Below are 12,516 nucleotides of genomic sequence, written 5' to 3'. Positions count from 1 at the left end.
TATGTTATAGGACACAGTATATATAAACTAGTGTCCCTGTTGCTCGGATTCGAGCAATTGCTAAGTATTACAGGCGTATGATGTACATAACAGATCGATGATATAATCACAGTTTCTTGTAAATATTTTATAATTTTTCAAAAGCTGATCTTGTTTTTTAGTATTTTCTACAAATAGCCTTACTTATAGCCGCATTAGATTGTCCATAACAACGATTATAAATTAAAAAAAAAACACATTTTTTTTCTATTTCTTATCCTTAGTGGTGTTCAATGACTTTCCTCTGTTTCCATAGTTTGCAAATCGGCTCTTTCAATGATTACTAAGAAATGCAGCACAGTGTTAATTCAGTTTTCTATTTATCCAGGCTACCTCGTTTTTCCATCGTAAAATTTACGCCAATACAAATTCAAATGGTAAATATTTCATTTCAACCAAGTCAGTAAATGTTTGTAGCAAACTGTTAAATTATGAAACTTATTGTCTGTTTACAATTAACATAAGTTCTTCTCACTTTTAATTTCTGACAACAGCTGGAGTTTCATAAAAATGTTTGTTTCCCATCTTAATCTTATGGAGAAATACGAAACTTTAAAGTGCCCCAGGGTCTCACTCTTTAATTATTTCCCTAAAAAGAAAGTTTCCTGCAAAACTTCACGTTACACTCTTTCCAAAGACACCAAAAACATGTCAATTGGTTCATTAGTTTCGGAGGAGTAATTGTCACAAAAAACCTGCTTGCGTATTAAATAAGTACGAGGTGTTAGCCCGTCCTACGTACGGGAATTCAGTAGTCAGTTAAAACCGTGTACAATTCAGATCAGCTAGTTTACAATAAAAAAGCAATTCTGCAATTTTACGATGTGAAAAGCGTTGAAGTGAGATTTGCAGCCGATTCGCACAGACGCACACTGATACACTGATTATAAGTAGCCTACAGTAGAGAGAGTAATAGTCAATTGAGAAGTGTATAGACCTAGTCAACGATACCACCTTCCATCGCATATCTGCCTCTTCCATAATTATTATCACCACAATACAACTACTATACACAATTTCCAGTAGGTCTGAATAGAAACGACCTAAAATAAAACGATAATATCCAATAAAATTCACAGTACACATAATTTAACTTTGGTGTCCTAATCGTCACACATATCCTTTATATAAATTTCACTGCATTAATTGCTAAATAAATAAGTGTAAACAAAGAAAAGTAAAAACAATAACAGTTTGTTTTGAAACAGCTGTTTGGTTCAAATAACATTCATTTGAAAAAAATAACTGGTCACATTATAGCAGGAATATAAAAAGTAAACACGCTAGTAAAACTAATGACGTAATTGTCAATGTTTATTATCCATACCGTTATCAGTTCTATCCTTGATAATTACCCACCCTCATTGAATAAATGTACATTGTAATTTCCCGAATTAGTTCATTTAAACTACAATATATTCATAGTTGAAATAAAAGTGATATTTTCACGTTTGGGGGCGCTGATATAGGCACCCCCAAACGTAACCACAACTGAACACGATTTCATAAAAGGATGGTTTGTCTAATTGCAGTATCCTAGGTCAATGTTGACGTTGTGTTCAATCTATGTCATCCATCTGTTTATCTTTTTATAAACCCCGGCTGAGGTTGTGGTGGTAATTTAAAATCGTGATTCCTGATTATTCTTGATCTTCTTTTTATGACATCAATATTTCCGGGCCTAATCCAAACAAAGTTAAAGCAGACAAACATTAATTGTAAACAAAAAGCTACCATGAAGAATTAAAACATGTAAACATTGTTATTTTTCTATTCTTTCCTTGAAAAGTGGAGCAGTAAAATAACTTGCATTTATACTTTTTTATTAAGACTCGTGTACAGAGCCTCGATTTGTACTGTGGTTTAATTAGTTTTGATCTAAACTATTTTAAACTGTGGTCTAATTATCTCTACTAATCTTACTTATTTTCTATAATCAATGACAAAAATAAAATAACCTCATAATTCCATAGTTAATATTTAACCAGCTGTTAGTTAAAACAAATTATATTGCTATAAAACAAATCGAAGATTACAAAGATTGCTTTAAAAAAATAATTTGAACATCCTAGTATTTTACTATGTATATTTAATTAATCTGTCATCCTCTTACAGAAGAATTGAACGTATCAATGATTAGCAATACATATAGTATAAATAAGTCAACCCTAGGTATGTATTTACATTTTTATCCAAATGCTGAATTTGTGACACAAAAGCTGAATGTTTACAGCTGTTATGTTAAGCAAATTATTTTATGCCAAAAGGTAGTTTAGAATCTTAGCGTCGGCTGCTAGACTTAATAAAAATTAAAACTAAATTTCTAAAAAACTGGGACCCTAAACTAAAATTATGGCTTCGACATTCCCTAGTTCTCAAAATTAACTTTCTTTCAACACAAAAATCATGAAAATCCGTCGAGTGGTTGATTCAGAATCGTTAAATAAAAAAACACTGTTTCGTTTTAATATTATAGATAAACTAGCTGACCCGGCGAACTTCGTATCGCCTAAGTTATAGGTTTCCCCTAAGACAGACCGATGGAAAGAAAGTACCGTTACGTTTAATTTTCAAGATGATCTCGTTCGCATCGCTCAATCACGTCCTGGTTGAAGTTCGTTCGCTACGCTCACTCACCTTTGGGTTGGAGCTCGTTCGCTACGCTCACTCGCCTCCAGGTTGAAGTTCGTTCGCTACGCTCACTCACCTTTTGGTTGCAAATTAGCTGTTGTCATAAATGTAAAAGAAATAATAGTGCTGCACCCTGTTGGTAATCCTTGTAACTTTAATGCTATTGAACATCATAGAACAGAACCAACTTGTTTAATTGAAACAGCTGTTAAGATTCATTAATTCCATTTCTCATAAGGTTAACATGGGAAACTCCAGAGCCACTGGGGCGGAGCCCTTTTAAGAATTTCGAAACGGGAAATAGTTTACGGCCGATTCGCATACCTACAGAATTTACACACCAAATTTCATAACGATCGGTGAAGTCGTTCCGGAGGAGTTTGCAGACAAACACTGTGACACGAGAATTTTATATATTAGACTATAATCAATGACAAAAATAAAATAACCTCATAATTCCATAGTTAATATTTAACCAGCTGTTAGTTAAAACAAATTATATTGCTATAAAACAAATCGAAGATTACAAAGATTGCTTTAAAAAAATAATTTGAACATCCTAGTATTTTACTATGTATATTTAATTAATCTGTCATCCTCTTACAGAAGAATTGAACGTATCAATGATTAGCAATACATATAGTATAAATAAGTCAACCCTAGGTATGTATTTACATTTTTATCCAAATGCTGAATTTGTGACACAAAAGCTGAATGTTTACAGCTGTTATGTTAAGCAAATTATTTTATGCCAAAAGGTAGTTTAGAATCTTAGCGTCGGCTGCTAGACTTAATAAACCTTGGCGAAGCCAACAATTTGATTGAGTGGTTTGATGACCATTTACTCTCTGTCAACACAGAAAAGACATATAATTCTCTTTTCTAAATATAAATAAACAATGATTTCAGTTTACTTCTGGATGACAGTGCAGTTCACCCAACTGAAAGTGTAAAGTTTCTGGGACTGACCATAGATGAAAATCTTAACTTACTTAAACACATCAAACATGTTTCAAATAAAGTAAGCTCCGGAATCTTTGTGCTGCGTAGTTTAAAGAAAACTGCAAACTACGACGTCCTAATGTATACACATTTTACGGACTTATTTACCCTCATTTATCATATGTTATAGCCATATGGGTTAATGAAAGTAACATTACAAAATTCCTGTTTAAATTCCAAAAATTGAGTATAAGAACAATTTTTTCTCTGCCCAAACACCAATCTTGCAGAAGATTTTTCCATCAGTCCATCCATCTATGTAATTTTTTTAAAACATAATCTCCCATTGTTCTCTGATTCAGGAACCACCACATTATCCCGTATTCTCTTAAAAATTCTCCCATAATTTGCCAATGCCTAAAGACTCAACATCTTCCTTTAAAACACATTGTCTTTACAATAGCATTCAAATGTACAATAGCCTTCCATTTCGCTTAAAATTGGAATCAAACCACTCAAAATTCAAAAGATGCCTAAAGAAACAAGTATTAAATATCTCCTGATACAGCATCCAAGAGTTTTTGGACCAGAGGAACTGGAATATAGTAACCCACAGAGAAGTAATATTACTTCTCTGTGAGTAACCCCTGAAATGTAAATATTAGGAGTAAGCTGTGGATACATTTTGTAATTCTAGCTTTAGAACTGTAGTTTAAGTGTATTCTGATTATGTATTCTATGACATAGGTAATGTATTGTTAACTTTACCTGAATAGAAATTATTTGATTAAAATATATCGATGATTTTTCATCCCTACATTAATTTAGAATATTGCATTTCAAAAAACAAATATTAATGTATTTTTTAATAGCTACATTTAGGAGGCTAAGTAGACATATATATTGTTTTATCAACTTATTGTATGTATAAGTAGAACAAAGGTGGAACTTTGAATGCAGCTTGTACTACGTCAAAGTAAATCGAATGAATTTAAGATATAAGTTAAAGGGACAAAGTAGGAAGGGGGAGGAGAAGAAAAATATCTCATCTTATTTCTCTCTGTGTTATGAAATGATACAAACGTTATGAAAGCATGTAACAACTTTGAATGTACCTTCAAGGAAGACTGATCTAATATAACTGAAATAAAATATAAATCTTTTAAAACTTGAAATTATTAACTAAAATGTCGAAGTTATTGTAATATTACAAATATGCCGATATCTCTGATGTCAGCCGACCCCTATAGCACGTATTAACTCTTCCTAGCATAAAAAAATTATACTGTATACAAATGTGTTGATTCTCTTACATTTGGTTTGAACAGGTTTTTAATTTGGTCTTAAAGATATATAAAACTTACTTAGGGAGTATTCTATGCTTTATTAACAAAACAGATCGGATAGTGGTTCTATAAAAATTCAAGACGTATTGTCCAAGAAAATGTGTAAGTTATTGTCTTATAAGTAGATCAAAAACTTGGCTGTGTTAGAAGCCAGAAAATTCCAATCTATTTTAAACGCAAATCTATTTAAAAATGTTATTTTTTATACTGATCATTGTAGTTATAGGTAAGAGTATGAAGTCATTGAAGCAGTTGTATACATAAACTCAACATCATATTATATACTGTACTTAAAACATATATTAGAGCCAAAAAAAAACATGTGACATTAGGATAAAAACTCGTTAAACGAATTCAGTTTATTGTAAACCTTTATTCAAACATTGAAACATTCACTCTTATGCTGTTTTCTTATATTTGCCGTTATTAAAACTAGCTTTAACATGATGTTTACAACTTAAATATTCGTGATAAATACTACTTAAAAATGATCTATGAATAAACATTTCAATATGTTGCATTTTATAATGGTGAGTAAAGAATTTAACTGAAGATAGCATTGCTTTTTTACGTCTTTTCCATCAATGGTGTTAGGTAGAGCCATAGATAACACATTTTAGGAGTATGTTTTATCAATGGTAGAACTTAAACTTATTTTAACATGTACAGTACACAACATATTTTAGGTTAGACAGACAAGTTTATTACGATTACCTTAAGTATTGCCTTAGTTCGAAAATACCAAAACTAAAAACTTTAGTTCAAAATAAAAAAACCTGAATATTTTTTAGAGACTGTTATGCCGTAAAGCCGCTTGTGCTTAACACTCACGTGTTTTGGGTACCATTTCATTACTCAATTAGTTTTGAATGTTTTAGCGTCACACACCTTAAAAGGCACATGCTTTCTCACTTATAATGCTAAAGCTAATGTACTGCAGGTTAAACTGTAATTAATTTGACCAATAAAGAACCGGTAACATCTGTCATAATCTGTGACTAAACCATTTTAATATGGCATACGGTAATAGGTTAGCGATTATTAAACACTAATAAATAAAGCTGCTCTGTATTGGTCTTATTATCGGTGGATTCTTTCTCAAAAGTAAATGTTAAAAGTTATAACTATCACAATTTCATGATATTGTTTCAAAAATATAGCGAATGTCATAGAAACATGAGTTTTATATGTCTAATGTACGTACTGTGTTTTTCATATTTACATTTTTTAGGTACGTGTCTTATATAGTACTTAAATATATACAGCATATTATGCTTATTTATTGTGCAAACCCTAAACAGGCATCCTTATTAAGTGTAGGCTAAAACCTTATACCTAAGTCAGACAAGAGGAAAAAGTAAATAAAAGATTTGAGATGTTTTACCGTTTCCATCCTTGAGAAATTTTCTTAGCTCTAAATATGTAAAATAAAGATATAATACACGTAACTGTGTTAGTTGGAGGTCTTTTTTATTACCTTTATTTTGCTGATAATAAAAATGAATAAAACATTTTTCGTCAGACTGCAGCTAAAAACTGATGCGTTTAATACATGTGAGTTTGAATACAAGGTTTTTCTTCCTACATTTCCCCCTAGGGTAGAAAATAATCAGCTGAAGTCGATTGCATAACGTTACTCCAAGTGGTTTTCTTTTAGGAATTTTGATGAAAATACTCAGCACTATTCTTTTAAAAAAGTTGCATTTTCTAACTGTAAAACTCATCAGCTAATGTTGCCGGAAGAAATAGTTCCAATTAAAAAATCTTTATATCACTATAAAAATTTGATAGAGTTTTAAATCATGTGTTTCAAAAAATTTTACCTATGACCGTTTTTTAAAGTACCCGTTTCAGTTCAGTTCTTAGAATTGAAAAGTTTCATATAACAACATTGTTTACTAACATAACAGCATAGTTTTACTTAACAACACGAATAACAGACCAATGAGGTTCAAGGATTGAGAGAGAAGAAGTAAAATTGTAAGGCTTCGAACGTCAACTAATCAGCTGTTCAGGCCAGTTTAATTGTTGGGTGGAGCAATGGTACAATGTTTCGTTGCATCACTATCAGTGGCGATGAGAGGTTATAATATAAACGAAAACATAACTTCTCTTAGAAGTTATGAGTACTGATTCTTAGTAATTATAAAACACTCTTGTAGGTAGTGTACGCTACTCGGGAAAATCGTCTTGACGACACTTATAGAATTTTTTCAGGCACTCGCCAAGTTCTTAAATGTTATACTAGTGTCGTTAACATTATCTTCACGCAATCGTTGCGCAAACTATTATTTTTACGGTATTTACTCTTCATATTCAGACAAGTTTAAATATAAAATAATTTCAGAAGTCAGTCTGAATGTCTTATTGCATTGAATGCGTAATACATATTTTGTACGTTAATAAAAATTAAAGGTTGTTCGATTTTTAATGCCAGGGAAAAAAGATAACACTTCTATGGCAGCTAACAAAGTAAAACAATAAACGAACTATAAGTTGTCATTACTCACTGCAAAAGTAGTTATTTTTTAACAGCTGATATAAAAAATATTTGTTCACAAGATCTTATTTAGAAAAAAGGGAAACCAATCAGCTGATTTTCCATTGTTTCAATTTGCTTTCCCTGCTCTCAATCAGTTCTTCGTTAGCTTACTACTCTAACTAGTGTTTTATACTATTTTTTTAATCATTTTAACTAGCCGGTTTTAATGTTTAACAATACAAACGTAAACAGAAATGGGCAGAAATTATTCTGTATGTGAGTATTTTTGCATCGTAATGAAAAGTTTCGTTCATAGCTTGTCATGAAAGTAATTTTCGGGCAACTAGCTCCAATTATTCTGGAAGCGGTTTTGCCTCGTGCCTACGTGAAATTTGGAATTCCTTTGTCCAGCGTTGCCTCATACATAAAACTTGAGTGCGCACTGAAAAAGCCCCTTAAAAATAATATATAAAAATGGCCCAGCATGACGAAAAATGTGTTCATTGTACGGGCCAAAAGTGTATTTTCAAAACTCACCCGTTTTCACTCGGCTAAGCCACGGTAATTTAAACTAAGCTAGTGTCCTAAAGAATCACTTTAGGCCCTAGTGATAAAATATACTAAGTCACAGCCCAATTACTTATCTAAAGAAGGTATCTAACGTAAGCAGATTTCCTTTTATAACCAGTAATTTATGATTATAAATTGTTAAACTCTCTTGAAACAAATAATCTGTAACCATAATCATTTCGCACACTCCAAAATTCATCTTTAACAGATTTTCCCTTCGTAATAAAATATGTAAGAGTAAATCTCCCCAAAACATTTTTTTACAAGGCAATTCCAAAATTTAACTAAAATAATATATCAGAATAATAGTACAAACATTAGAAAGGATACAAAGCCACCATTTAGTTGCTGTGGAGAAATACTCGTCGTCCTTCATACTTATCTTCCTATTTTACATAAATATATTCAATTTTAACAATCTTATACGAACTTTGCATTTTATGCACTAAAAGTCTTAAAATAAAGAGGCACACGATTGACACGGAAAGTCCTGGTTCCAGTAATACAGTTGTAGACTAGCCTCGAACGAGGCACATTGTGACGTAGTTCCATTTCCAGTTGAGGCTTCCATTTCCAGGTCCAGCTTTGGAACCTGTTCCCACTTTATAACCTGTTCCAGCTGCAGTTCCATTAGCCTCCAGAGCTGGTTCTTCTTGGCGCTGATGGTGCCTGGTCTTTCAGCTCGCAGACGTTCTTGAGAAGAACAACGAAGAAGCCGATACTAACCAGCTGCAACGAAAACATTGTATTATTGGAGCTAATTATCAATTTCGGTGAGTTGGTGGCTCAGTCAGTAGTGCCACGGACTTCGAGCCCAAGTCAATGACCTCATGGGTTCGGATTCTGGTACAGGCCACTACTTTTTATAAGTACCCACCCTTGTACTGTATCGGCTCACCCCTTGCTTTGCTGGATAAGTTATATGCACAGGTCTGTAGCTTATGGGGAGGAGGTAAACTCTTGGCTGGCTCGCCAATGAGGCTGTGGTGCCAAATGTTGGCCTTGACTGTACTATTTCTTACCTCACCTAGCCCCGACGTGCTTTGGTTTCACAAAGCACGTCGGGGCTAGGCGAGGTAAGAAATAGTACAGTCAAGGCAAACATTTCGCACCACGGCCTGTGTTCTTTGGTATGATTGTGTTCTATGGTATGAAGCACAACCGTAGAATTTATTTGATATGGGTGCAAGTCATGTTTTCTGAGGGTAATAATTACTAGGTTTGAGGGTTAGGTTAGGTTAGGTTAGGAATACGAATGTTTGAATTGGATCTTCGGCTGGAACTCAAAAGAAAGCCAAATTTGATAACGCACTATATGTTATTTCTGTAGTGGTACAATTTTAAGCGTTGCTTAATTTGTTTCTATGGGGAGCATCATTTACTTACAGCCACAAGACAAAATCTTCTCACCACGGCCTCGCTGGCGTACTAGCCAAGGGGGGGGGGCATTTACTTACAGCCAGTTTGGATACAAATATCACATATGATGTATGTGAGTTTTACGATTTAGTTTTTGTGATTTACATATTTTTTTAGGTACACGTCGGAAACCTTATCTGAATTATCGTCAGTACAACGTTATTGCAAATCAGTATTAATTAAACACATATCTGGTTCATTACAATACAATTGAAATAGGTCTAAATGATTTTCAAACGAGCAAAGAGTATTTAATAACAAAAATTCGTATTATCTATTGTGCAGTAGTTTGTTTATATTTTATAAATATAATACCGTTTTTGTTGGGCAATATTTCTTGTTTTATGGCGATTAATTGGTAGAAATTTAAAGGTTTTAAACTACTTAACATATACAAGAGTTTTTTAATAAAAATATGTATTATATCATGTGTTGATTGTTATGCAGTATAAACGGCACTTTAAACTTAATCCACTTATCTAGTTAATATTCCGTGTTAAAATTCAGTGTTGGGAAAAGGATTTCTCAGTATTATGCAAATTCAACAACACACTAACTCTTCTCGAGCACATGATGCGACGTTGGAGGCATTTCCTTGTTTCATAACTTGAAAAGTTATGCTCAACCCTGTGATCAATAGTTAAAAATAAAACAACAAAATGACTGTTCGATTAATAAGTTTTTAGTTTTATACCAAATGTTTGGTGGTTTTCTTACCTGTAAACCCATGATGACTATGAGAACAAGCATTAGTATTAAACTTTGGGACAAAAACCACTCCTTTATAGGCTCCCAGCAGCCCTGTAACAGTTAAATGTTGTGTTAAAAGTTACAATAAAGTGAACAAGAAAGTTCAAAGTCTTAGTTGTTCATACAACTATTATAACAATAGTAAAACTCTTTTATTTAATATAAGTCTCACATTTCATTCGTTAGTGTAAATAACTGACCTTGATTTCTTATCATTGCTCCAAAATTGAAAATTTCAATCTTAATAAACGGTAGAATTAACTAAACTAAATTTAATTTAAGTAGTATCTATTGACGTTTAGTTCTTATGAATAAGAACATTTGTTATATAACAATACTAGCAGAGAACCCGTCCTTCGTACGGGGTTGGCATATAAGTTTAAAATGCGTAGTGCAGTTATACTCAAGCTTTGCATTTGCAATGGGGGAGGACACAGTTTGATAAAATTTGCTTCTTTAAATTGACGATATACTATAGTATTACACATCTACCAACCATAATGTACTACCACTTCACCTAAACTATAAAGAAAAATAAACTATTAAAAATTCGCAAAAAATCACAAATTATTCATGATATAAAAAAATAACTGTATACAATCCTACTTTGACAGTTCCCATTGCGTATCATAGTTTGTTGTTGCTGCTTAGTTCAAATTAGCTGTACATAAATGCAAAAATAATTATAGTGCTGCACCCTGTTGGTAAATCTTATAACTTTTTAATGCTTTTGTATGTCATAGAACCAACCTTTTTTAGTTGAAACAGCTGACTAAATGCTTTAATTCCCTTTAAATATGAATACTCATAAGGTTAACATGGGGAACTGCAGAGCCACTGGGGCGGAGCCCGAATGGATTTTTGAGATAATAATATACCTATATGTTAATCGGGAATGTAAGCTATCATCATGCCAAATTTCAGCCCAATCCGTCCAGTGGTTTAAGCGTGATTGAACTTCAAACAAACAAACAAACAAACAAACAAACAAACAAACAAACAAACACACAAACTTTCACATTTATAATATTAGTAAGATACATATATTGTAATTTAACGATATACATGTTATCTGTAATAACAAGCCAGAATGATTGAATGAGCTATCTAAAAACATAAAATCAATGATTAAGGAGTACAATAAATTAACCCTGTGCAACTAAACAGCATTCGGCTTTATCAGCACAAATAATTGTATTTCATCAAACTATTGTTTAACATATTTTTGTTTGTTAACAACACTCACTGTGGAATATCGCGCTCTCGGTCTGTTCCTTTGACAAGCAGTCTCATTATTTAATTTCGGGTTTTGCCACACTTCTTCCACCTGTAAAAAAGTATAATGACCATTTGTATTTACAAAATAAAATGAATAAATTACTAAAATGTAAGTTCATTCAATATGAGGACTCGTCCTCTTTACTGATAAAAAACCCAAAACAAAAATAAATTATCCCTCATAAAATATAATCTACAATGATTTCAAAGGTATGTAATTTAGACTCATTACATACATTAAAATCATAATATACTTCCAGAATGTATTTTTTCAATATTAATTTGTAAGTCTAGTAAAAATATTTTTTTTTTACTTTTTGGTGTGTATAATTTTGTATGATGTAGTTCTTAGGTGATTCAAGAACCAATTTGCTTTATGTCATAAGATTGATCTTGGCTGTTCTCAAAAATGTGTGTGTGTGTGTGTGTGTGTGTGTGTGTGTGTGTGTGTGTGTGTGTTTTATACAGTAAATCGAGACGTATTTCTTCAACTATATATCATAAATGTTGAATTGTTAAATATGTCTATAATAATTTTCGTTTGCTTGGTGACTATGATATATTTGCAATGCCATTGCTGTCCTCATGAAACTATATTGTAAAAAAAAATATGATCAAAGTCAAAACACTAATCATACATGATTTTATTATTACCAAACCTTTTTGAGGTAAATGCACATGAAGTGTTTTGGGTGAAAGTAGTGCAGAGTAAAGTAAATATGCAGAGGACAAAGAAATGTTTACTTCACTTATAACGTCGAGCAAAACAAATGACAGTATTGTTGTGTTTACATGGAAATAATTCATTCACACAGAGGGCAATATTTGTTTCAAAGTTAGGATGCGAAACTCTCAATTTGCAACGCTTGTTCAAGTTTGTAGAATGACAAAAAAAAACATTTACATTGCGAGTTGATTTTTCCAAGCAAAGTGGAGATGCTATTTCCACTAATTTTTTTATGGTGCCATGTAGAAGATGTGTTAAATCAATTAACTCTTACTAACTTAAATTAAACATGAAATGTTTCACTTCAAGTTGTTTATAAAAAAATACAAGAA

General features: G+C 32.2%; 1 protein-coding gene across 3 annotated transcripts in view; it reads right to left on the bottom strand.

Moving 5' to 3' along the window:
• Positions 1–8,144: 8,144 nt before the first annotated feature.
• The window catches only part of LOC128990152 (tetraspanin-18-like), a 70,735-nt gene continuing 66,363 nt past the window's right edge, over positions 8,145–12,516 (bottom strand). For all 3 annotated transcript variants that reach the window (XM_054412422.1, XM_054412423.1, XM_054412424.1), the window contains 3 exons: positions 11,426–11,506; positions 10,147–10,230; positions 8,145–8,739 (listed from right to left, as the gene is read on the bottom strand). In XM_054412422.1, coding sequence (XP_054268397.1) covers positions 8,641–8,739; positions 10,147–10,230; positions 11,426–11,506 — 264 coding nt within the window. In that variant the 3' untranslated portion in view covers positions 8,145–8,640. The remainder of the gene's footprint in view (positions 8,740–10,146; positions 10,231–11,425; positions 11,507–12,516) is intronic.

Source organism: Macrosteles quadrilineatus, unplaced genomic scaffold (genome assembly GCF_028750875.1).
Source record: "Macrosteles quadrilineatus isolate MER2022 unplaced genomic scaffold, UCM_ALF_1.0 Scaffold_3__2_contigs__length_128488019, whole genome shotgun sequence".
Lineage (NCBI taxonomy): Eukaryota > Metazoa > Arthropoda > Insecta > Hemiptera > Cicadellidae > Macrosteles > Macrosteles quadrilineatus.
The sequence above is the reverse complement of the archived record's forward strand: the minus strand, read 5'-3'. Positions and strand labels throughout refer to the sequence as shown.